At 40.7% G+C, this 26,446-nt stretch overlaps 1 protein-coding gene across 2 annotated transcripts; it reads left to right on the plus strand.

The window, feature by feature from the left end:
* Positions 1 to 75: 75 nt before the first annotated feature.
* Positions 76 to 26,282, plus strand: tbce (tubulin folding cofactor E). Of its 2 annotated transcripts, none has more exons than XM_087144975.1 (14): positions 76 to 325; positions 12,253 to 12,337; positions 13,454 to 13,654; positions 14,596 to 14,681; positions 15,216 to 15,315; positions 16,530 to 16,632; positions 18,008 to 18,084; positions 18,610 to 18,708; positions 19,277 to 19,406; positions 20,497 to 20,646; positions 21,363 to 21,516; positions 21,998 to 22,123; positions 23,053 to 23,144; positions 23,427 to 26,282. In XM_087144975.1, the coding sequence occupies exons 1-14, from the start codon at positions 199 to 201 to the stop codon at positions 23,517 to 23,519; spliced, it is 1,623 nt and encodes a 540-aa protein (XP_087001101.1). In that variant the 5' UTR covers positions 76 to 198; the 3' UTR covers positions 23,520 to 26,282. The 2 variants fall into 2 exon arrangements, with proteins under 2 accessions (XP_087001101.1, XP_087001129.1); XM_087145003.1 differs by lacking the exon at positions 76 to 325 and adding an exon at positions 4,697 to 4,748.
* The last annotated feature ends 164 nt before the right edge of the window (positions 26,283 to 26,446 follow it).

The raw sequence follows: 26,446 nt of genomic DNA on the forward strand, positions 1-26,446 counted from the left end.
CGCCGGCGCTGAACGTGAACTCGTAATGTTAAAATCAAACAGCGCCCTCAATAGTCCCCTGAATTATATTAAACACGTTAGATGGAGAGCAAAGTTGAGCCCTGCATAACAAACTGTGTCTGCGAAAACAGTAGATTTTTTCCTCCTTGGTACATGTAGTAACGTAGAGTGTCAGTGTTCCCCACTTTGTAAACAAAAATGCCTGCTAGGAATTCCAGCGATGAAGCTACTGGCCTGCCAAATGACGTGGAAGTTGGAGTTCGTTTCATCAGCGACGAAAGCTTTGGGACCGTGAGATATATCGGTGAAGTACCCCCAACGAAAGGTAACGAATGACACTACACTCACGTAACACTAAGCATACGGAGGTAGGAAGAGACCTTCATGCACTGAGTCACTAGTCATGCTCAATCCAAAATGGGGGTTTGCCCTTTCTGAGCAGTTTGTCAGTCCAGTATCCTTGAATATGTTCCCTTCCTGTCAACGTGTCAAGTTTGGGGAAGAGTTCTATGTACGGACAACACTAGTTTTCCCCTTAAAAATGTTAAAGGCTAACACTAATAGCCATCGGAAAGTCATTAAAACATCCCCAAAGGTGAAATTCAGATGAAGTATCTACAGTACATAGAAAACACGGAAAGAATTCCATATACGAAGTTCACTTTTTAGGAGAAATTTTTGCTCCAGGACAGATTAAAAAAGGGGCGACATTTATTTTTGGGGGATAGAGATGTGAAAGGGGGTTCAGTAACTTAGGGGGACAGGTTTAAAAAGAAGGGGCCCCACGCAATAAAACGGCAAAAAAGTGAGTCCTTTTGCCGTTCTTTTTTCCCCTATTATATCCTCAACCGTTTCCTTTTTCCTTCACTATCCCGTCCTTTTATTTCTCCACAGTTTTCCTGTCATTAGTACAAGGATTATTACAGTTAGTATACACATTTAATACATTTAATCCAAATTGTGTCGTAAAGGGAAATCGAACCTGCAATGAAGAGAACTGTTAGGTATAGAAATACAGCAGTCTGACCACTCCACACGAGCGCTTGTTGCCGGAGGAAGTCGATATGTTCCATATAAAGTTACGGTTGAATTGAGGAGAGGTCATGATGAGGTCAAGATGAATATTTAAAAAATTAAATATTTATGAAACTGAATATGTAATTATTCACAAATATTTGTATAAATTAGAATATTTAAATATAAATAAATGTGGCTATCCGTTGTTAATATAAGTACATGTAGGTTGTGCTAAAGGAAATCAACTAGGTAAGGTACATGTCTGAGCACAATTGACTGTATGACGTGAGCCGAATACATGTGGCGCTGCCGACATGCAGGAGTAGACAACTTCAATCAAATCCTTAACGATGTTCTTCTCCTGTACAAGCCTCCCCTCACATTTTCGAGCGCAGATAGCCACACAATAATCTAAAGACAGGTTTCAGCTCCCTTTTCCCCTTCCCTCTGTATAAATATAGAAAAAAACTCCTCCAACTGACAAGCACTCTCTAAAAGAAATTTGCCCCTTTTTTCCTTCTAAACAAATTGTCCAACTTACAAACTGTCTGTAAAAGAAATTGGGCCCATTTTTTCCTTCTAAACAAATTGTCCAACTTACAAACTGTCTGTAAAAGAAATTGGGCCCATTTTTTTCCTTCTAAACAAATTGTCCAACTTACAAACTGTCTGTAAAAGAAATTGGGCCCATTTTTTCCTTCTAAACAAATTGTTCAACTTACAAACTGTCTGTAAAAGAAATTGGGCCCATTTTTTCCTTCTAAACAAATCCTCCTACTTACAAACTGTCTGTAAAAGAAATTGGGCCCATTTTTTCCTTCTAAACAAATTGTCCAACTTACAAACTGTCTGTAAAAGAAATTGGGCTCATTTTTTCCTTCTAAACAAATCTTCCAACTTAAACATTGTCGCAAAACACGCACTATTTTCCCCCAAGTAAAAATTGTACATGTACAGTAGGCCACATTGCGCGGCATTTCGTGAACTGTGTAGATCCATCCAGACAGATGACGGCCCTCTGCACTCCTCATGTTGCGGATTCATGCATAAAATTACCTCAATGCTTGTGGCAGCCCAACCCCTGTTACATAATGGTTCTTTCCGGATATGATTTGGTTCATGCGCACACGTCGTGCGCATTTGCCATGTTCTTCAGAAGCAAAGATTGCCGCCTGTCGATGTAAACCTGGTCCATGTGTAGCTCCAAAAGTGTGCCCAAAATTCCACATTTCTGTCCTATGATGTTCAGCTCTTCAATGCCTATTGGAATCGTCTTCATTCAGCGATCAAAGTAAGGATACTTTTGTAGTAATTACGCGATATTACAGTGAACTTCGTATGTGGAATTCTTCCCGAAAACACATGTTTAGGTTTTTTCAGGCAAGTCTGAGAGGTTTGTGCACTGGTAACATTCACCAGATCAATGGAGAGCATTCATGAAACACAGGATCCACTTACATGTAAGGCGTAAATATTATGTATTTTAAATAGGCCTACATGCATTTTTCTGGGTGACTCACGGCTATACTGTCAAAGTGTTGATTGCAACCAAGGCACCTTTCAAACTCATCCCACGATGACTGTTTCATGGCTAAGTGTGAGTGCTCAGTTCCGCATTCGTTTCACAAATTTATACATGTGCATTTAGGAATGCTAAATGTTGACGTCACACATGACCTCACTCTAAGCCAGTGGAATAGTTGTGCATAGAGGTTTTTCTTAAATTAGCCTGAAACCAGAATATTTTACCAGTGGCAGTGTCCTTTCTCAGAATCAAGACCCACGAGAAAGTCGCAAACGGGGTTACATCAAACATGCATACATTTTATTTCAATTAAATTTTAACATGAACACATTTTTATTACATCTACACATTTTTCTGCTGCTTGAGTTGGCATTCGGGGTGCGTCTGAGTGAGCTACTCATGTTAACATAAGTATACTCGAGCGCTGGAACGGCAGGAGTACGACCCCCGAGTCAACGAGAGTATACCCTCACTGGAGGGGGAGTATACTTCTGCATCTGGGTGTAATGCTCATGCGTCCTAATCTCGTATTAACAGGAGTAACCACGTGAACGCACCCTGTATTGTACACCATGTTCAGGTACATTTGCACCTCTGTACCTACAACCATGGAGGTAGAATCACAGTGTCTTTTATCTCATAGAGTAGTTGGTCATTATACTACAAAGTCAATATGATTATGAGTCCTGATAATAATGTTTACTACATGTACAGTTTATCCACAGCACTTTACACTCAAGTTCCAAAGCCCTAAATCTACAGTACACAGTTGCACATTTAACATGAGAAAAATGTTAGAAGAGGATGTTGTGACAACAAAGTGTGCTGAGTGCATAGATTATCGGGGTACTGAGCTACACATACGTGTATGTACAGGATTTCTGCTCCCTATTTAAAGGCCGAAAAGGCTCCCTGCATTCATTGGTTACCCAAGAAGTGTTTTGGTCAGCACTCTGCCTGACTGACAAAATCCAACATCTGGTTTAAGGACAGGGTACATGTACATGTACATGCCCCTTTGTGCTCTTGTTTTTGGAAAATTTTATGCAGTGACAGGTTGGTTTTGACTTTTTTATACTCTGAAAATGTAATTTAGTGTTTGCCTCCCACTTCTTAGACCAAACTTTCCTTATCTTTTCTCTCTAAGTTCACCTGTGGGCTGTAACATGCATAGAGATGTGCCACATATTTGAATATCTGAATATTTGATAATCTAATATTCAAATATTATCTTCCAAATTTAAATATTCAAATGCAAAGTTCATGAAAAGGAAGGGAAAATTTTCTGTTGTTTTAAGTGAGAAAAATTGCCTTATAGAGATCTGTTTTTAAGCATATTTAAATGAAAAGTGATGTAAATCTTACAATGATTCAAAAAATAAATTATTCATTAAAAGAATTAAAAGGAATAGAAATTTTCAGCAGGGCAAGTTTTGTTCATCTCTTAAATCTTGCTAAATCATGGCTGGAGATACTCCTAGATGTGAGAAGCTATTAAAGTGATTATAATGTCCAACTATGTGTGTTATTTAGTATATTCATCAACAATCTGCTGGTCGGTACGACCAAATATTTGGATATTTGATCGAATTGAAGGTCGAATATTCGAAAAGTAAATTATTCGAATTGACTCAGCCTGTTCTTGGTTATTTTAATTTAGTTACAGTACATGCACCAAAGGTACATGTATACCCTGAACTTGGGCCTGTCCTAGTGACACTAAGCCTTTGCCCTCTAACTCTGCCTTCATGCATTACTTGTATACATGTACCTCTCTACTGATGTGCTTCTGAAGAGCCTATACTTTCATCACAAGAAAGAATTCAAGTGCTAAATAATTGGGGACCAGGGAATTCATGAAAGTCCCGCCACCAACTCGAAGTGCAAATTGGTAACATTCAGGATTTGGATCAAACAAACACCTCACTGCCGTTGTTTATCAAAAACATCATGGTTTGCCTAACAGAGTAATGTCTGCCTTTCCAAGATGACCAGATAATCCCCTGGTTGGTTAAAGCTGAAGTATGGTTCCCAGTCCCAAAGTATTCGCCGTTGAGGTTTGAGTCCAAGCAGTCGGTGAACCACCAGCCCCCACTGTAGAGACTAGCACAGTTAACGTCCGACACATCATTGTCTTTGTCCCAGGTGGAGAACTTGGCGCCGTTGTGCATGCTCAAGGAATCTCCAGCATCTGAGGACGAAATAGGTACAACATCTATAGCTGTGAGCGGAGTTTGCACGGCAGCAGTTTTAAATGAGGCAGAGGCTTTTCCAGAGATGCTTTTGCAAATGGGAGGGGGGGATGGAATCGTAGTCAGACATTGTAAGAGGTGTTAGTTTCAAGTTTATCACTGTAAATCTCTTCCCGGTTTGAGATTGAATTTTTCTTAAGATGTCGTTGTGAAAATGAATCCAAATCTATTGTCCTTGTTTGGAGTCAAAGTGAAATCACATTACCTCCATCAATGGAGAGATAGCTATCGATGTTCAACCTGTAGCCTTGTGACTCATCCGACACTCTGAAGTTCCAATAAAAAGAAGACCGTGCTTCATCTGCCCAGTCAACCAGCAGCACCCCTAACACCCATGAGCCGGAGGACGTCAGCCTATGCAGGTTCTCGTTTCCAAGCCACAGGATGCTGCCATGAGGGCTGGTAAACCCAAGTCGGTAATCGTCCCAGTCGCGGAGAAAACTGTCATTACCGTCGTGGCGGAACTGGAAAACCTTTGATTGAGAAGACACACATGTACATGTGTACATTTACATGTAATGTGTATCGGTCACAGTTTACTTACATGTACGGGTATGAAAGTCAGTTTCATAGAGTGGCCATGCACAGAAATTTAGCAGAATACAGAAAACATTGGTTGAGCCTTCTGGCCAAGAAGTCCTATAATGTGTAGATTAATTTGACAGCTAAAATCTGAAGGCACTATGTTATCCGCTCTGAGTGGAACAAAACAGGGCATGTTTTTTGTTACTCACTGCATAGGCACGTGTTGAGACGGCAAGTTTAATGCGAAGCACGCTGAGTACGCTAATCTAATTTATTCCGGCTTGTATGGTCTTTGCGTACACGCAGAACGCCTGCAAGAACCTGCTTGTAAGCACCTGTCTTTCTATCGCTGATTGGGGGTGCACTTCAGCTCGGGGTGGATAGTGGTGCCACACTCAGCCTGGGTGATACAGCTACAGTCATGTACAATGTACGTGTATGTGCCCACTGAATGTCTCCTTAACCAGTGTTGGGAGTTTGGGACTTGCCCAAAACATGTACATACAGATGGGTACATGTCAAGTTGAGAAGCATGTGATGTACATGTATTCATCACTTGAGTTTGGTACTGTTAGGCCCCCTACTCTAGGGGCAGGAACACGACTCAAGAACACTGTTCTCGGAACAGGATCACACACCACCTCTTCGTCAGGGTTTTACAGGAACACACGGAAAAACTTGTGAGATTTTGATTTTTGAACAGCTGCAAAAAGTAGAGAGATGGCTTCCAAAGCCATAGACAATGGGAAGTTTCGCAAAATTAACGTTAATTATTTTCCGTAACACAGAAATGAATGTTTCTGTTTATATAGAAAAGAATTCAACCATCCGAACATTAACTCGCGAATAGCATAGCCTACATGGATGCCGCCATGTTGCATGTTGCTTGTCACTAACTACCATTGGTAACCGGTTGTTTGTTCCCGGTGTCCGAGCGGCCCACGAACAACACATAGAGCTGTTCATGAACAGACGGGAACATGCCGCCCGAACTCGGCCTACATGTACATGTATGGAATGAGTCTCAATGATACAAGTGTAGTATCTGGGACGGTCCCAATAATTTAGCTATAATTTGGTTTTCATATGACGTACTGTATGTAAAGACAGTCAAACCATTGTGTTGAATTAGTCTTTATGACAGGCCTAAACAATGTCGCATGCATCTTGTAGCGTACATGTTCCTTCACTTTTGCTGTATTATGCATAACTATACAAGGTTATGTGCAAAGCAGTCAATAGATCTGAACTGACACCGGCAGTCTGACTTACGATCCATCCTCCAACACACATCACTTCAATCTCCTCATCAAACCCATCTGGTTTTATGAAGGCAAAAATGGTGGCAGCCCCTTGACCACCGTAGAAAGCATCAACATCATTGCAGTCACGGAAAGTATCAGTCGGCTCAAGACCATCACTGTAACTCATGTCCTCTAGAAAAACGCGTAGCAGATGTAATAGCTTAGTCATTTTGAGCTTTTATACAGTACAATTGGGACAAAAAGTTTACATACGCTTGGTAGAAAATAGTATTCCTTAATTTTAACTTTTGAAATACATGTTGTTGTGTCAACTTTTTCTTTGAGGTCAGACTACTTAATGTTCCTAGTGTGTTCTCTAATTCAAAATACAAAGAGACATCTATTATGGTTCAAAATATTAATATTTCTGAAAAATCATTTTGTGAAAATTTACATTTACCCCCCCCCTTGTTGTTAAAAACACTTCAGAAAATGGTCCACTGCAACAGTGAGATGTGACAAAAAATTCAGAAAGGGGCAGTAAATATTATGGTTGGAGTTTGTAAAATGATGTGCTTGTTTTTTATTTGACGCATACACCTGTACATAAAGTAGAGACCCATCTTGTCTGTTCTCGTGAAAAGAAAAGTTGGTAGGAATGAGTGAAGTTGTAAAATTTGAGGAAAACTGTTTTGCTCTAGGAGATGTACATGTATGTCATACCAATAGAGTAGAAAGCTGTTGTGCATGCATGTATTCTAATACTCTGTGTGTACAAAACGGGCATACTAGCTAGCCCTCCTGTTTTAATCATCAAAAACAGTCCAAAATGCCGGCCACTTGATTTCCCCCAGTACACAGACACATATGGGAAATTTGACTGATTTTGACTGACATGACAACTGTGTCCAGAATGTATCTTAACATAGGAGGGCTAGCTAGCCCGTGTACACATGTACTGTACATGTACATGTATGCAGTGTGTGGCTGTGTACTTGTGTGAGCCTCCAACTTTGCAATTTTGCTTCAGAAATTTTATATTAATATTTTGAGCATCTGACCTCTTAAAGAAAAAGTAGGCAAAACTATCTCAAACAGTTAAAATTGAGGAAAACTGTTTTTCTACCAAGTGTATGTAGACTTTTTGCCAAAGCGAGAAATGCTGAGATTGGATTTGTACATGTATAGTGTACTACATAAGTTTGTCAGGCCAAAATTCTTTTTTTTGTCAAATATGTCTTCAGAATCCTAAACACCTCTACAATTGGTACATCACTGAACTGGTAGCTTTCGGAGGTGCCCTTGTCCAGCTGAAATGATAAATTGACAATTAAAAATTCTAATTTGTCAAGCAAGGTTTGCGGCTAATTACTGCATGCCTGACTTAACGGAACCAATAAAAAAACTTCACAGTATTAATTACCCTCGGAGAGGGTCAACTTCAATCAATTTTTGAGAAATGGAGTAGCAGTAGCTATTGAATGGCTGTCAGCTGTTAACAGGTGGGAGGGGAGACTTTGTAATGACTTACATATACAAGGATAACCTTCTGACTATTGTTTACCTGACACAATGGATGGATCCAATTAGAACTTAATCACATGTAAGTGTTCCTGTTCAACTGATAAAAAAAATGGTTAACTGCCCTAACCCTGACAGTATTAAATAGGCCTACTGTAGCAAGTCAGATGCAAAAGCCAATAAATCTCAAATTCTTAAAATTGGAGCAAAATTATCCCTCTAACATCATGATTTGTACAGAACAATTTAAATCAGGTATGACATATTTCATTTCATAGGTCTCAATATATGTACATGTACATGCATCGGTATATGATGGAGTGGAAAGCCCAAAATTGTGCACAAAACAGTGGGCTCATTGTAAAAGCAGATTTTCTCCCAAGGTGAAGAATGGAGTTTACATTTGAATATCAAATAAGTACAAAAGTAACTCATGTATATCAAAAATGAAAGCAAGTTTTGTGCACAAATGGGAGGACTTCAGAGTTTTGCTCATGAATATGGAAATTGACATTTGCATGAAAACTAAAAAGGCACCCCCCCAAAAAAAAATCATGTTACATTTTCTTTCAGTCTTGTATGGAATTTCTGACTTAACTTCCCTCTTTTTAACTACTACAGTCATTTGCAAAAGTTTAATACCACCTGGTATTTCTGTCACTGGGCCTGCATTGCACTGTCTCACTGAATGATTCCTTAACATGATTTTACAGCGGTGTATTGCATCAGTGTAGTGCTATATACCCAGTTGAATGAATTTTTTTGCAAAGGCAGGTCTTGTGTGACATTTTGTCTGTAAGGCAGCATGGGTAAAAAAAAAAGCCAGTCTAAGTAGTCAGAAATAAGGGAGGGCACATGTTAACATGTCAGATCATGGAAATGTAATAAAAAATGTTCAACCAAGGTACCAAGGTTACACATTGAAAATAAACATAAGTTGCCATGATTGGTTCAAGTTTGGTTTTCCTTCAGGTTAATGCATTTTCTATGGGTGGTCCTAAACTTTGGCAAATGACTTTAGAAGTGAGATAGCAAAGGCAGATGGCAGAATTATTGGCAATAAGATCGACGGATCGTAAAAATGCGAACAGTGCAGATGGACTGATTGTGCCCATCAAAATGAATATTTGAAAATGGCCTGTGTACATGTAGATTTTTGTTTTTGATTCTGACATAAAAGGCATTACGTTTTAATATTATTGTACATTTTACATTTCAAAAAGTGTTAGTTTTGTGAACCTACATGCACAGTACATAAATCTTACCATCAAAGTTGAATGTCAGATTCAGCCACGTTTCATCAGGCTTGGGGGCACACGATGTCTGCAATTAAATAAATGGTCTTTTTAGCTGTAAAATTTGTATAGTAATGCCTAAGAGTACAAGGGTTTCTGTTTCTTTCCATTTGGAAGACATCGCTGTTGAATGTGCTGCTCATCTAGGATGCATTCCACAAACGAAATTGATGCCTGTGCTTTTCGATTCTATACATGGGTATCACCTGGATTTTTCAGGGCAAAGGAGCAAACGACTTTTTCCTGAGAGGGAGGGATTTGGGGAAGGGGGAAGGACTCATGCATCAGCAATATGCTGATAAATCATTGACATTGAAAGGGGATCAATTTGGACATTTTCCAAGCAAACTGATATGTTTCTACCTCTCTGGTCTTTGTTCATCCCTGTTTTCATTTCTTCTCCTTTCCCTTCCCCCCTTTGTTTTTTTTGGGGGGGGGAGGTACCCCTTCGTTTTCCCCCTTCGTTTTTTTGGGGGGGGTACCCCTTCGTTTTCCCCCTCTCAGTGCCCATGCTTCAGTACACGTCTGCAAAAAAAGATCATTAACACTGGCAGTGTTTGCGTGTGCATGGAGTGCACTTGTACCCCATGTGTTCCTACGGTACATGTACATGGAGATTAAGTAGAAACAACTAAATGTTGACAGTATTTCTAGCAATAATAGAATGAATGGCAGGCCAAAACAACATTATACATGTACATGTGCTTTTGGTCTCGCTTGAGACTCTAATTGACCCTCCTTTTGCTTTAACTGTCACAAACAGTAAAAACTTCCTGCCACTTCTCCTGTACAGTACATAGACATATCATATGTCACTTGACTGATTTTGAACTGATAGGACAACTGTGTTGAGAATGCATCTTTGCATAGGAGGGTTTTAATCTGTTATATCCAACTCCTGTCTTGTGTATATTTCATACTTCTCGAAAGTTGGAGTGCAATTGAATTCATGAAGCAGAAGGTGCTAGTGAATCCCTGTGGAGTAACTACTGTAGGTAACAGGCTAGCTCGTGTCCCTTTAAATGATTGATTAAATTGACTTGAAAAGTTGTACTTACCCCAAAGGAGGAAGGGTGATCATGCCAATGAAGATCATAGCGAATGGAATCTTCAACTTCAAGAAGGTGAATTGGTTTAATTACACTGTCTGATGCCATATTATGAATCCTGCAAAAGGAGGTAGTCAGACTCTTGCCTTGCGACTCTTCATACACGTAGGTCCACGATACGCACTCTGGATGGGACAGGCAGTTAGCAAAGCACTTTGCTGGCGAGATGTCTTGAAAGACGGCCAGAAGAGATTCAGCAGGTAAATGTACTGTGCCATTCCTGGCTGTGGTTTGCACAGATGGAAGCCGTGCATACACCCGCATGTATCTCCCATCGGGGAGGTTGGCACCTAGAAATAAAATCACCAGCATACGAATACATGTGCCATGAACAAGAAATGTAAGCACCCTCCAGCATTTGGAAGGAGCCATTTTGAGCCAGTTCGCTGTCTCACCGGGCACTTTGGAGGGGTGACCCTTAAATGGAGAAGACCCTTCTTGTCACCAGTGATCTGCAGTGGTACTGCCTAGTTCAGTATGCTTCAACACTCCTGCAGTTTTTAGCTTGTTTTTGTGGTCACTGGTCAACGTCCCTCTTTTCCTATTAAAGGGGTTGTCATCTTGTCAAGTCTTCCTATCAGTAAACTTGATATTGTCAGCCAGGACTCCACAAGGTGATGCCTAGAATCTTCCCAACGAGACCTGATCTGTTGGCAGAAACACATTCGGTCTGCAGAGCTGCTTCAAAGCCGTAATAAATTCAGACTTGCAAGGAAGCCTTTTGAAGGCAACAGTAGTGGTCAGCTAATTGGGTGAACTCCTACCTTGCCACTGTCCCCTTATGTTACCACTGCCCCTTTGCAATGCCTCTTACCTGGACAGGCTGGTTTGAAAATTACCTTGAGGTTCTAATAATTGGCAATATCTTACAAATTAAAGGGAAGTTGAGGAAGAAGGTCGGTCGTTGGGCTGGAAACTTAATTACTGCAACCTTGGATATAGTTTAGCCTGATTTCTAAAAGTAATTTTCTCAAATAACTCAAAATGACCAGTATCAAACTTGACTTTGGATTACTGTGATGTTCATGTGGATGAATTCTTTGATCTTTTTCCTTTTAATTTGTGTAATGCAAATCTGCAAACAGTAACTGTTTTCATTTATCCAGATTAAAGTTTGTCAATGAAGGTTTCTCTTTGTCACGCATTATTTCATACTTGAAGAGAGTTGAAACCTGCATGACTTTGTACATTGAAACTTATGAGGAATAGCTTTATGGGTAGGGATATTTGGGCCAAGTTGTTGGGACTCTTGTAAGTCCCAACAGTGTTTTTAGTATCTCACAGTAGCTTCTCTGCCACATTTGTATGCCTGGTCCGCACAACTGCAGAGCCAGCATGTGCATCTATGCATTAGCATTGCTCATCTGAAGCAGGGTAACGAGTACCAACCGCTGATGTGAGAAACGAGTTCCACATCATGAGGCTGGGTACTCACGACTGGCTCACAAAAATAACTCAATAGCTTTTCAAACCAGAAAAAGGAAAAGCTTCAGGGGATTTTGAATGATAACAAGATTACAAGAAGTAGCGACAAATTTCATGTTTGTGTCCGTTGGTTGTTGATGATCACAAGACACAATTTGCAGTTTGGATGCATTTTTTGTATATTTTTTTACCTTTATTTTGCATTTAGGGTTACATGTACATGTATGTTTCTTTTGGAGTGTGGGGTTTTTAGTACACAGGTACATTTTGAAGCACACCACAACTGCGCATGGTCATTGATAATTGATGCCTTCATTTTTGTTATTCTTATTTCATCAGGTATTTGGCTTGGAGTGGAATGGGACAACCCAGAACGAGGAAAACATGACGGCTCCAATAATGGTGTGCAATACTTCCAGGTCAGGTACGCAACAGCAGTGGAATTCATGCTCAGTTATTTGGAAAAAGGTGCTAATTAGAGAAGCAACTGAATTTAAAAAGGAACACGGTTACACAAATGTTACCCAGCTGATTTTTTAAAATTGAGTATTCACCCTGACTTGAATCAGCACCTGTCAGGAAGATTTCCGAGAGAGCTCGTTCACATTCCTGGTGCGCACGTAGTGCAGTCCCCACCAATTGTGCCTAAACCTGCCCATGCATGACGTGAGCTCCTATCAAAGGACCATCACTGCTGTGAAAAGCACATCACCTTCTGTTCCTAAACAGAGTACATGTATGGTAGATAAACTCATTTATTTATTCCATTTCTTTACCCAGGGTATGCCCAAATAGTTACAAAACTGGTTTCCATTGGGGCCCCGCGATCATTATTAATAATTTAATCATTATAAATTAATAAAATAGTTAGAAACTGCCAACGAAAAGTAAAAATGACAAATACGGCAAACATTAATACATGTAGTTACAAATACAGACCACTAAAATATCATACACATGTGAACATTTAAATAATCAAGGCATTAATTAAATACTGATCACAGGATGGGCGAAAATTCTGCAAAAAACCCTATGGAAAAAAAAAAACCGGGGAAATTCCCGATCTGGCTCCGATGAACATTGGCAACCAAGTTTACTCCATAGATCAGCATTTTGGACTACACGGCACTGGTCATGGCTGTCCGTAGTTCTGATTTGAATGTCCCTAAGGAGTCTATATTTCTGAGTTGCTCTGGCAAATTGTTCCATATTTTTGCACTTTTCACCGCAAAACTTTGAGCGTAGCATTCTTTTTTGGCTAAATGGACTTTAAGAGCCTAGTTAAGTGAGTATCTTGTTTCATGAATCTGTATGAATGGCATAAACAGATTTGTCATATACATAGGAGTAAATTTGTTGGGAAACCTCCTTGTAAAACATGGAGTAGGAAAGTGTCTCAGCCATTGTTATGGACGGTAACCATGATTGTTTTGTAAATTTTGAAGTGCCTCCATGATCACACTCTTTCGTTGCATCCGTGGAAGTCACTAAATCTTTTTTAATTGATGTGTTTTTGCTTGTCTTTTCCAAATACTTGTAGTTCACCCACCGGTGGGTCTTTCATCCGCCCCAAGAAGGCAGACTTTGGCGTGGACTTCCTCGCGGCATTACGAGACCGATATGTCCCCGACGACGCACAGACAGCCGACATTGACGAGAAGGAACTGTTTGTCAGAGGAGCCAACAACCAGATTACCATGGTAGAAGTAGTTGGAGCAGTAAAGGTGGCCAAGGAGCAAAGGTGAAGAAATGAGCAATACGTTGCAATAATTTATGCAGAACAGTGATGGGAGTATTTGTAAACAGGAGTATTTAGAAATGTTAGCACCTTGCCAGATCTTTCAAACTCTGCCTGGAGCTTTTGGAGGATTTTTCAGGATTGAGGAACATACATGTAGGGCTAGTTCAAAGACGTGGTATGGAAAATGATTTTGAAGGATTAAGAAAGGTTCCTGCAAGAGACAAAATTTATTATGGTACTATGTACCGGTAGCATTGGTGTATTCAAGGGCAGTCCCCAACCTAAGTATGTACATGTACAAGTATGTTGTATCAGGACAGTCAAAAGAATTTCACTAAATAGTTATTGGGGTCTGACATGAAATAATGGCTCCATTTTGGAGGAGTCAGTGAAATTTTTAGTACTGTCCTCAGAATTTTTTAGGCAATGAAAACTGAACTTAAAAAAATGTGTGATTTAAAACGGGCAAAATTGTTTACATCAGTACTTAATTTATGCCAAATGCTTACAGGGACTGTGAGAGGCCTTACATATCAGGCTAACGTTGATGCCCGTATCTGAAATACATGTAAGCATAAAGTGGAAGGGATCCAGGAATAATTTACAGCAATCAGAACTTATCAGGGGATCCAAAGCCAACATGCCCTCCCACAGGGACGAAAGCAAGGTGTGATCTGGCCAGAAACTGTTGCAGGAATTGGCACCAATGATTCATCAAATTAACACTCGTCAGATTTCAAGCTGTTGTATGTCAAGGCAGTTTTTGAGACCTACCCAAAGGAGGAAAGCCCTACACAGAGCTTAAATTCCCCCTTCCAATTTCAATACAATTTTTCACGCAACCGTAAGGGTTTTGTTAGAATTACTTGTGAAGTAAGTTGTTGGAAAATGACTGATCAATGGTTAAAACAGGTCACTTGTACAACTTTTCTTCTTAATAGTACATTTGCATCACTGAAGGACGTGGTCTTGCGAGACACAAAGATTAGCCGAATTGGAACGACACAGCTGGAGAAAGAAACACCAGGTATCCTTGATGAGTACCAATTTAAAACTGAAATTGACGGATGCAGCAGCCCCTTTTAATAAATCACTCTGTAATTACAACCATAGGTCAATTAATCACAATTTCAATTTGAGCTCATTAGCAGTTAGTGCTTGCTTGGGGCTTTGTTGCCATAACTTAATTTTGTTTGTCTTTGACACCCTAAAGTTGGCTTTGGAATTTCAGGATACTACATGTATATCAAGAGTGCCTCTCATAAGGTTAAAGAGGGCTGGAGAAACGGCATCGACAAGGAGTAACAGAGTTTACAAGGATCTATCCCTCACAGTCCCAAATCCTCTGATTTCAGTGTAATTTTACAAACACCCGAGGGCCTTAGGGTTATTTTTAAATGCTTGATTTTGATCAAAAGTAGTGATCGAAGAAATTTCAAGGAAATCGTTGCTGCATTTTCTAGTCTGGATTTCTGAGAAATTGCTGATAAGAAACTCCACGCAAAGTATGAGTATAGTCATTTTATATGATTTGTTCTATTCCCTTATATTCTGATCCAAGGAATTACCGAGCTTGATTTGTCAAGGAACTTGCTCTCCTCCTGGCAAGTAGTCTCTGAACTTACCAGTCAGCTGAGGAAACTAAAAGGACTTTCAGTAAGGTATTGTACAATCACTAGTCTTGTTAAGATCCCTTAACCACTTCATGCCGGGGCATTTTTCAATGTTGATGATGCTGGGCCGGCATGACTATCATTTTTTCCATTTTCAAAATCCTTCAAAAATTCATCATTTCATTTAACGGTCGTTTATAGCCGCACCAAGTAATCTTTAGGCACTCCTCTAAGTTGACAGGTGACCTTCATTGATGTCCGAGTATTTCAGCCAGGCCAGAAGCCTTGTAAACAGAGCTCTTTTGTTCATGAACCTGGCTTAGTGCACTGCTGACCTCTTTTCAGTAGGGGCCAGATTAGCGTGCAACGGTGCTGTGTGGCTCATCGCTGTGGTGGTGGAGCGCTTTTGTCCCTGGTGGTAATCCGCTCACTCTCAATGCCCCAAACCCTGGTATGGGGTTTCAAAACAAGGCTGGATTATTACCACTTTTGAGAGTGAAAAATGCCGGTAATGCCCAGCAGCCTGGTCTTTTGTTCGGAGTATGGTCTTTTGTTACAGGGCCCTGTTTCCTTTGTCCGAGTTCGGAGACCCCGGCCACCCATACAAACCATACGTCTCCGATCCCGGAGTCCCCGACAGGAAGTGGTTAAAGACCATCACAAGATTAACAAAAGACCTCCAGTCTGAATTCAAGTCACAAGCTATTCAAATGAACTGCAACAAAAGCCAACGTTTTCCACTATTCGTTTCAGTTACTTGTGGCTGGTCTTTTGATGGTCTTTGCTATGACACAAAGACAGTCACATATCACACTCACACATTTTGGTTGATGTAGATTTGGATGTGATATATGGTTACCAAACTGGAGCTGGTATCACTGTTAGCTATACTTCTGTTCACAAGGCCAAGACAGTAATTCAAAGACAGTTTTACCTAACTTGAGAGTAGACAGCTCAATACTGCCATTTTGGCTGCCATTTTGAATCAGCAGCAGGCTTACTCAAACCAAAAATGGCCAACTCCACCTCGACGCATACAAATGTACTCCTCAACTCTTGAGTGCACAGATACTCCTTAACTCTTGAGCGCACAGAAGCAAACAGAGACAAACTGTCTTGCTCTTGAAGACATGCTCTGGCTACCAATGCACTCCAGAAAAGGTTAGCCTAGTACGGGCAGATGACACGAGATAATGATGAGGCTCTAATCCATGAATATGCAGTACCTCTTATCACCACTTTTTGTTTTCAATTCTTCCCAGTGAGAACAGGTTGCAGATTCCATCCAACCCTTCCAGTCTAGCCAGCAGCTTCTCAAATCTCCAAGAGCTGTTCATCAATTACATGAACCTGACCTGGCCCATGGTAAGTCACAGAGGTGTGCTGGGCTGTGCTGAGCCCTTGCGTGCTACAGCTCGCAAATCATTCGCTAGGCTTGTAGATATGTGCACAGTTGGTAAACAAAGTGTTACCGTCAATGCAAGATACAACTTGGGCGCCATTTCTGCATTGCTGCCTCTGTGCTTCCCAGCATTTTTTTCATTCTTGGGCGTAAATCTTGGATGTGTGAGAGAGGATGTTTATCCCCTTACCATGTAGCAGTGTAGGGGAGGCTGGAGGAGTCATTTGATCATCTCTCCTACATTTAGGGGTCAGAAACGAAACAAATGTGCATTTTGAGGCTAAAGTAAGGAACAAACTGTACAAAGATGTAAATTCACTGTTTTTATGAAAGGTCAAGGTGCGTTTGGTAAAAGTTCATAAAGGTATGTACCGGTATAAGCCTGCAAGTATACAGAGGATGTGCATCAGCATGATGAGCATCACCAGTCAGGAAGTGCCCCAAGAGCGATGTGATGTCAAGGTGCCCCTCCCTTCCCCTTTTTGAATTTCTGCAGCCAGGCAATTTAGACTTTCAGTCATCCCGTCCCCTCTTCACTCACTATCACAGATTTACGATTTTCATTTGATAACCAGTGCATGGACATCATGGGTCTTTTTGAGATCTCGGGTTCTGGGTCCCGGATAACTTGGTTTGTATGCATAGCCTGGGTGACCGAAATCGGACAAAGGAACTTGGCCTTGTAACAAAAGGCGGTATTCAGAACAAAAGACTGAGCTGCTGGGAATTGCCAATCAGTTTTCATATGCATTAGCGGAGGTGATCCAGCATTGTTTTGAAACAATTTATCGTTGATTGCGGCACTCAGCACCCGCAGATTATCAGCGGGGCCAAAAGTGCTCCAGCACTCCAGCGATGAGTGATACATTACCGCTGCACGCTAATCTGGCCATATTGGAAAAGACACCACTGCCATTCAGTAACGCACTGGGCCAATTACAGGAACAAAGGAAATTACGCATTACCACACAATGTGGGCTCTCTTTACTGGGCGGCAGGCCTGGCTGAAATACCTGGGTGTCAGTGGAGGTTGCCTGTCAGATTAGAGTAGCCAGCAGACAGTCACTTGTGTGGGTGTAAGTGTGCAATAAATGAAGTTATGAATTTTTGAAAAAATTGTGAAAACAGAAAATCTTGAAAATCGCCCGGGAACTCATCCCGCATCTGCAAATTTGACCTGGCAGGAGGTGGTTAAAAGACTTAAGCCGAAGATAGAAATCTCTCAATGTGCCCATTTTACCGGCTGCTTAGGACTAGCCTGGATGGTGCGATCTATGGTTCCCAACCAGAGTCCATTGACTGACACTGTTTCATTCTTGGTATTTTTCATGTGTATAGGTGGCGCGCTGTGCCCCCATGTGGCCTAGCCTCAAGAATGTTCACGTGTGCTTCAACCGGATATCAAGCATAGATCGGTGAGTATGGTTGCTAATTCTGTTGAAGTGGCTACTGTCGATACAGTTTTTATCATGCCTGTTTTTCTCTATAGCTGTGGATAGTCATCAAGGTGCAGTTACAAGTTTGTCTGCAAGTTAGAAGCCTTAGCCCCTAAACGTTTGGTATACATCTTGCCTGACAGTGCCTCAGTCCTGACAGACAGCTGAATGCTGTGGTTGGTGCCCACTGTAGGGCTATGTCTGAAAGACGTGGCTATGGCTCAAGGTAACACACATCAATGGAAAAATGAACACTGCCGCAAACTGCTGGCTTCCATAGGTACACATGTCATTGCCAGCCGTAGCCAAAATGTCTGGACGCAGCTCTAGGCGTCATGGGTCTATGGGCAATGCCACTGAGTGTTCCTACTCATAAGGGAGGAAACTTGAATAAGGCTGTCTATGCTCTGACCGCTTGGTTACATAGTGCCCAGATTAGTTCTCAGACAGAGTCCAAAGTGAATTCATGCACTAAATACACCCTCTTATTTTAACCCAACACAGGTTGCCTCCTGGCACCTTTGAGACGTTAGAGTTGTTGAATCTAGAAGGCAATGAATTATCAGAGTGGCAGCACGTCATGTACCTGTCACATTTACCAAGGTAAGCAAGAAGCCCAAGCTTTACCATTGCTCAATCGGCTTGTATAGGACCAAGTCACAGCTTTTGACCACTGCCTTTGTACTTGCCACTTTGACTACGGGTTGACGGTTTTCATGATGGATGTAGCAATGAAACCGAAGCTCGCTGTAGCGAGTCTCTTGATGACACACAGCATACTGCCTGAAATGTTGAGACCACTAGTTCTCCATGTACCTCATTCCCTCGTAAAAGAGATTTATATGGCGCTGCCGCAAGCTTTTGTCTCTCTGCCACTTTGGGATGAGCTTTGTAATAACGCTGAATTAAATATAGAAGGAAAAGCGGCAGAAATGTCGCTTGGTCTTTTTGCATTTCGGAGAATTCAGAATATCACACATTCTCAAATTCTTCATTTGAAACCAATAAATTTCTATATGATTTGAGACCAGTGTCCATTTATCTATTAGTAGCTTATCTAAAAATGTGAATACATGTCAGTTTCTAACACTTTCATTCAAGATCCTCACTCGATTCTCTTGTAAATTTCTCTCGTTAATCTTACATTAATTTTGTTTCAACTCTCCTGTAGGTTAGACACCCTTATACTCAATTCCAATTCACTGACAAGTGTGTCGTTTGAAGACACTCAGGCATCTTGCAAGACACAACACTTCCCCAGTCTCAAATCGCTGTCAATCAGTGACAACTTGCTGAGTAGCGTAAGTACATACAGAGACTGAAAACTTGACTCATAATCAGTTCAAGTCTGACTTTCAGTTAGGACTGTGTTTTGAGATTTTCCATTCTGACTAAAAGCAAGTATTTCAGTCCAACTGGTCATCATTTACACACCTCTCTATACAGAAAAGAACCACCAAAACAGTTTTAGGCTTTGAAACAAATTCCTTTTTGAAAATGGCAGCAGCCTTTGCCGAGTAACTTAGGCTCCATTTAAAAAATCTTATCAGGTAGGCGTCAGACAGAACAGTCCGACCATACATTTATTATCGGTTGGCTATCAGGTTAAGTGTTCTCAAGTGGCCAATTCTAACTGATAAATGCTTTTTTATTGCATTACTTCCAAGGCTTTGTGGTTTCAGTGGAACAACACCCCTTCCATTATTCACTCAACACAAGCCACTGTTTGTTATTACTTATTTATTGGTCAGATGGTCCTGTCGTATAGTCAACTGATAGGAATTTTGAAATGATGCCCTCCTATTGTGGACCACTGGAATTAGCTTATTAAACTGCTTGCACAAAAATTGTTTCATAAAGTGTACAAAATCTTGTTGATCTTTCAAACTTGATTTGTAAAAGATACTTTGAAGCATTTAGAAATTGGCATAGTTAGATTCATTTTAGGAACAGATTTTTTCTTGTTCAATTTTCACACACCGTGTTACCTTCTTCTGGAAAGGGATCATTCCTTGATTAGAATTCTCATTTGGACACACACTTTGTGTTTAGTAGTGGGGTAATTCAAGAAATTAGGGGTCCAAAAGTATGACATTTTTGTGTCCTTGTTACATCTGACCTCTGTTGTTTAACATGGCAATATCACCGGACTTGATTTAAAATGATTACTCTTTGTTTGGTAGGCAATTTAAATTAATTCACCATTCTTGGAAATTAGAAAATGTGTTCTGAACTTACAAATCATATGTCAGATGTAACAGGGACACAAAATGGACCCCTAATTTCTGGAATTACCCAGTGTCTATTGTCTCCATTTCAACTATTACAAGTTAAGCTTATACAGTCTACTCTGCTTGAAAACTAAGACTTTGGACTGACTGCTTTTTGCAGTGGCGAGACATTGCTGAGCTGGAGAAGCTAGCCTGTCTGGCAGAGCTCAAGATCAGAAGGAACCCCTTCATGAAGGACATACTGGCAGTGGATGTCAGATCGCAACTGATAGCCAGGCTAGGAGGGCTGAAAAACTGCAACGGTAGCACTGTGAGTCTGGTATCCCGGCTGATTGACCTAACTGGGTGAAACCATTGGCTTAGTTGTGTAATTACAATGTATTATGACTTGATTTCCTGAAAAGTTGCACATTGTCTGTACATGTACTTAATTATTTCAGAAAAGTTAAGTCCTTGAATCGCAATGCCAGAATATTTTTGAAATACATTACACACATATTTTATTTTCCCCATTTTTCCCCCACTGTGTGCATAAAGAAGCCCCGTTAAATTATTTGATAATAATCTCTCAGAGCCAAGCTTGCAGTATGAACCAGGCATTCAAGTACAATGGAATGTAGCAAGAATATATATGAATTTTTTTTGGGGGGGGGGTTTCATGTATACAAAGATGTGTAGGTTATATTCCTGCATTTTCAGCCCTTTAGAGGCAGTTTTTCTCTTTTGGAGATGCGGACCCCCAACCCCACCCATATATCTGTGTACACAACTGCTTATTTATACATTTACATGACTAAGGAAAGAAAAATGCTACATTGTTACACATTTTTGTGATGGGTGATATAAAGTTGCTTGTCTGAAAGGGATTATGTGTGAAAACATAAATCTATCCCTCTCGCATGTGCCATTTTCAATAAGTGTGAATGAACACGGACAATCTTTGACAAATCTCGGAACATCTCACACATATGACAGTGTTTCTGTTGTTGAAGTACCAAGGACTGTATTGGTGTATTTTTTATTCAGATCGTGGCAGCCGAGAGGAAAGGCTCTGAGATTGAATACGTGAACAAGACCTGTAAAGAGTGGCTGGCCAGCGGGGGCAGCCGAGACAGCAAGAAGAGTGACCCTAGTGTGGAGTTCTTACAAGTACATCCCAGATACCTGAAGCTGATAGAAAGTAAGGCACTGCCATTGGTGCTGGCCAGCTTTTTGTCAGGGAAAGGGCCGTGCTAGCTTACCAACTGCTTTATTTGGGGGGAGGGCAGGCTGGTAAAGATTAAGTCATACCAAGTTGAAGAGTAATGTTTATAATATTCCCAAAGATTCTTAATGATGTATTGCATTAGGGAATGGTGACTTTCAGTTGTCTTTAATAAGCGCCATCAGCAGTCCATGGCTGTGTGAGATTGGAACCCACTAGCCAACCTGTTAAGCTTGGCGGTGAAAGACATCTGTACAAGACCCACCTGAGCCAAGGTGTGCATTTTTTCTCGGACATCTCAAGGATTGGGTGCCAGAGGGTAGCAAAAACCCTTTTCTTATGAGCAACATCGCAATGGTGAAACTTTTTCCAGATCTCAGTGATGTTTTGTGGTAACTGATCCAACCCTCACTCACCGCGTATGTTTACGCCACGAAATGATCATTTATTATCCTAGAGTACGGCATACCAGAGGAATCAGAGCTCGTCGTCAAATCACACACCTTGAAGGACGCCCTCATCGCTGTCACCATCGAATGTCCAGATGATGCCACCAAGAGAACACTGACCAAGAAACTTCCAAGTAAGGAAATGCTCTAAGTGATCAGGCAACCAGAGAACTTGTTCTTGTGGGTGGACAGGCGAGAGAACTGCCATAGAACTAGTTTGTCATGCCTTTTTTTCCCAACACTGCAGCGCCCTGTGCCCGTTAAAATCCCGTTGTGTCTTCGTGTAGGTGTCTGTGGTGCCAAAGGTATTTGTGCGTTGGCTCAAGTACTTTCTCTTGTCATTGCCGAGGGGGTTAAATGAAGCTATTGCATCTGAAAAGTTGCGGCCTGCAAACCACATGAAAGAAATCTTCAAACCCCAAGACAGTCTGTACTGGTAACACTATGAGACATACGTTGCATGGGGGAAGGGTTGCCCGGTCATAAAACTGGTTTTCTTTAGCAAATTTCGAAAAGGGTTGGTGTGGGGAGTAAGAGTTCAAACTCCACAGGGGTCATTCTATAAATTTGGGGTATGATATGTTCCCTGTTATACCTGACCTGTGTAATTTGACAAGGGATTTATCATTGCAATTGACTTTGAAGTAGTTTTATGCATTTGGCAGGTAATTTGCATTACTTGGAAACGCCAGGTGTACCAGGGATAGGAAGAAATTGGACCCCAAATTTATTGAATGACCCAAATACGAAGCCAAGTCTTGCTGTGTGTACTTTGTATCCATACATACTTCCTTGTCCTCTTTAGCCAGAGGTGCAGGATCATGTAGGTTAAAGCTCTCATCCCAAGTCCCCCCCCCCACTGCAGGGAAATATTCCCTTTGCTTGTGGCTCCAAAATTTAGAAATTTCTGCACCGTTTCTGCAATAAACAAAAAACAGTCTAGCTGGAACACATTCTGGTTGTATGAGATAGAAGCAAATTAATATTTGTCAAAAGCAAGGCACGTAGCCACCATCAAATAGAGATATTGCCATGGTTACCCAACTGAAATTCTCTCATGAAGGAACAATGGAGCTGCAGAAGTTGAGGAGTCTGATTTACAAACTGCTGAAGATAGACGTGAGTGACCAGAGACTGACTTACACAAGCAAGAAGGTGATTATTACAGAAAGGCAAATTGTTGTCAGAAATGTTGATGTGAACCCTGGGCTATGAAGAGATGATGCGGAAGATGCATTTGTTCAGATTTTTAAAGAAAGTAGGGCTCAGAAGTCTGGTCCATCGTGCACTCCGGAGTTGTTCTTGAAATTGAAGTGTTTGAGACTTTTGCTTTTATGGATTGGAAAGATATTAGAAATTCAGTTGAAAAGTTGTAGTTTTTAGAACTTTGTTGCTCATACACAAACCACTCAAGCTTGTTCTTCTCTCTCTCGGTAGGTTCCAGGCCAGGAGTTGGAATTAGACAATGACATGAGAGAGTTGTCCTTCTTTGCCATCGAGAGTGGTGACACCATACTCGTCCGTTGGTGACACAAGGCAGTAGGATTGCTCAGTGTAAATAAACAGGGTGTATAGAGCTGCGTTTGTCATTCAGGAAAAACAAAATGAAAAGATCTTCTCCCGGCTAATGGAGCGGAACAAAAGCAGTGTCCTCCGCAATGGCTGCATGAATGTTGTCTGCAACAGTAGATGTTGAATATTTCAGTTGTGAAATGAGGCAGTGGTAAATATTTTCACAGAAAGCGGCAAATATGGCAAGAACAGGTGCTGAGTTTGAGACGGACACTGTTGACATGCAAGGCTGTTTTTGTCATGTTGTCATCCGAAAGACAGAAAGACACGGCACAGGAGCCCTGATTGGCAATGTGAAGTCACATTGTTAGCATGGACCAAACTTGACCAGTCTCTTGCATTTCTATATGCACCGTAAATATCTTGGCCGGTTCATATCTGCAGAGTTTTTCCATCTTTGCAAGCAGCCTTTTTTTAAACAGCAGTTGGCAAAAATTACCACTATTGTCAGCAGCTACAAATGGGACCGATTTGTTATATAACTCCAATCAAGTGCCCTACAGTTGACCTGATGAACCCTGAATGTTACAAGCAGTGTGTTGTAGTGGAGACCGTTGCAAGACCAGTCACGTGTACAGGAATGCTGTTACTGCAGTTCATTTGAATAGTCTGTGACTTGTCAGACCGGAGGGTAAAGATTAGTGTTGTGATGGCATTGAAGGGTATTGACAGCAACTTTGATGTTGGGTGTGATTGACCAGATCAAAGTTAATCCTTACAGTGAATATGTCTCTCCTCTGTGGAGATACCCAGCATGTGACACTGTATGTGTATCCATTTTTAATCAATTTACATCCCTGATGTAAAGCCAAATTCATTAATATCATTGGCATTTTGGATTACTGAGTGGAATAGTACCAAATACATTGATTTACCGAGCAAGACAGTTGTGTCATTTAGGTATGGTTAGTTATTTCATATCTCTCCAGCGTTTCATTGGAATTATTTGCAGTGTACAGGTAGTGCTATTGAACTTGAGGTTTATCAAGTTTGTGTCCCGGATGTTCCATTCTTTACTCAGAATCTTGGCCCATAGATGCAGGATGCATGCTTCTGTCGGCCAGTTTTGATGGCATAATTCTTGGCATTTGTTACTGCTTTGGTTTGCTTGAAAATGCTTCACATAACTTTTCTTTGATTCCATGGCCAAAAGGCTGTGAATCTTTCCTGAAGTCTTCCAAGCTCATCACAGCAAAGTGACCAAATAGAACTGAAAAACCTAGAAACTAGCCGGCATCTCACAATAAATTTACGATGAATAGATGGATCCCAATACGACGCTTTTAGTGTCGATCTGTGCACTTCCGCATTTGAAAACGAGGCTGTATGTGTCACCTTCAATTCTTAATACGATCAGACGATCGAAAGTCAGGAGTCAAAACACAAAATACATAAAGGCATGTTAAATTCAGACTTTCCAGGCTTCAACTTTTAATGGAAGAGTCTTTCAGGATGACTTAACACGTAAAATCAAAAGAAGAAATAATGGCAATTTACCACGAACTAACTTACCTGCAATGGTCGTGTATCTTGTCTAGTGGGCGTGGTTTAAACTGAAGTGGTATCACACTTACGAACCGGATACTGCATGTACTGTGTGGACTCCGCGGGCGTGCGTGACAAAGTTCAACACAGAGAGCCTCAGTTTGGATGCAGATATGTGCAGACGGTGCTAATGTGAAATCCCTCTATGCAGCTTCTTAAATCTGAAGTGTTTGGGGATGCATCCTGTAAAACTACACCCAATGTTCACGACAGAAGTGTAGAAAGGGGGCTGTACAGCAGTTACCAAAAGTGCTACATTTCAGTCTCTATAATCATGACTGTAAGTTCTCAACTTTCAATCAATTACATATTTAGATGGAATACTGTACTTGCTTGAGGGAGCACATGGACGGTAGTTGATAACATTAAAACACTACCAGTAATTAGTTCAGCCCGTGTAATTTCTGTTATTTAAGTGTGTGTAAATTGAGGTGATGATTGCATTTCCTGTCAAAAAATAATATATGCGCAATTTAAAATTTAAATTTTATTACAGATTTATGTTGTATTAAAATGTCGATCTGTTGAGATCAAGACAATTTTTGTATGCAGGGACAGCAGATTTGTAAAAGATGTTTTTCTTTTCAGATTTGTGAAAATCTGAGCTGTAAGAATTTTTCACTTTAAAGTGTGACAAATCATATTAAAATTGAAGGATTGATGACTGTTTAAATTCCTTGAAACCTAAATCTAAAACGGGAAATCCCAGAATTTCCTTTCCAAAATATGTTTGCCCTTGCAATAAAGAACTTGTAGCAACGTACAGATTAAAAGCAGGCCTTTATTTTAGTAGCCACAGAGGCATCATGTTCATGTAGGTCTTTGTATGTTCTTCGTCTTCTGTGTTCTCAGAAAATGGCAACGTACATTTGGGTCATTTTACAAAGTTGGGATCCAATATTTTTCGTGTTACTGTTACATCTGACTTATGATATTGTAAATTTAGAACACATTTTTCATTTCCACGAGTGATTAAGTAATGCAAATTACCAGTCAAACATATTAAACTAATTTTAAGTCAATTTCTGAAGTCAATTTCAGAAGTCAATTCCGATGATATTTCCATGTAAAATAACACAGGCCAGGCATAATAGGGACACAAACATGTCACACCTTTTGACCCTAAATTTATGGAATGTCTCGTGTGATTTGCAATTAAAAAAGCTCCTAGTTTCACAGGGTGCATGGTTGTTTTATTTGAATAGCCTCCATCGTGAAATTTCAAAGTACCTCCATGTGACGGATGGTATTTAGTGTCACATGACAAAGGGTCGCAAAAGATTGACAACAAAAAACAGGAGAGAGAAAACTGGCTTTCCCTCAGCTTTATATGTCTTGAA

Source organism: Acanthaster planci, linkage group LG01 (genome assembly GCF_054643075.1).
Source record: "Acanthaster planci isolate LZ-2023a linkage group LG01, COTS_SCS, whole genome shotgun sequence".
Taxonomy (NCBI): domain Eukaryota; kingdom Metazoa; phylum Echinodermata; class Asteroidea; order Valvatida; family Acanthasteridae; genus Acanthaster; species Acanthaster planci.

Bases quoted from the DNA above. Each gene is read 5' to 3' on its own strand.
- tbce (XM_087144975.1), top strand. From the start codon at position 199: ATGCCTGCTAGGAATTCCAGCGATGAAGCTACTGGCCTGCCAAATGAC. The intron at 13,655-14,595 runs GTGAAGAAATGA...TCTTCTTAATAG, and splicing joins AAGGTGGCCAAGGAGCAAAG to TACATTTGCATCACTGAAGG. The intron at 18,085-18,609 runs GTGAGTATGGTT...AACCCAACACAG, and splicing joins CGGATATCAAGCATAGATCG to GTTGCCTCCTGGCACCTTTG.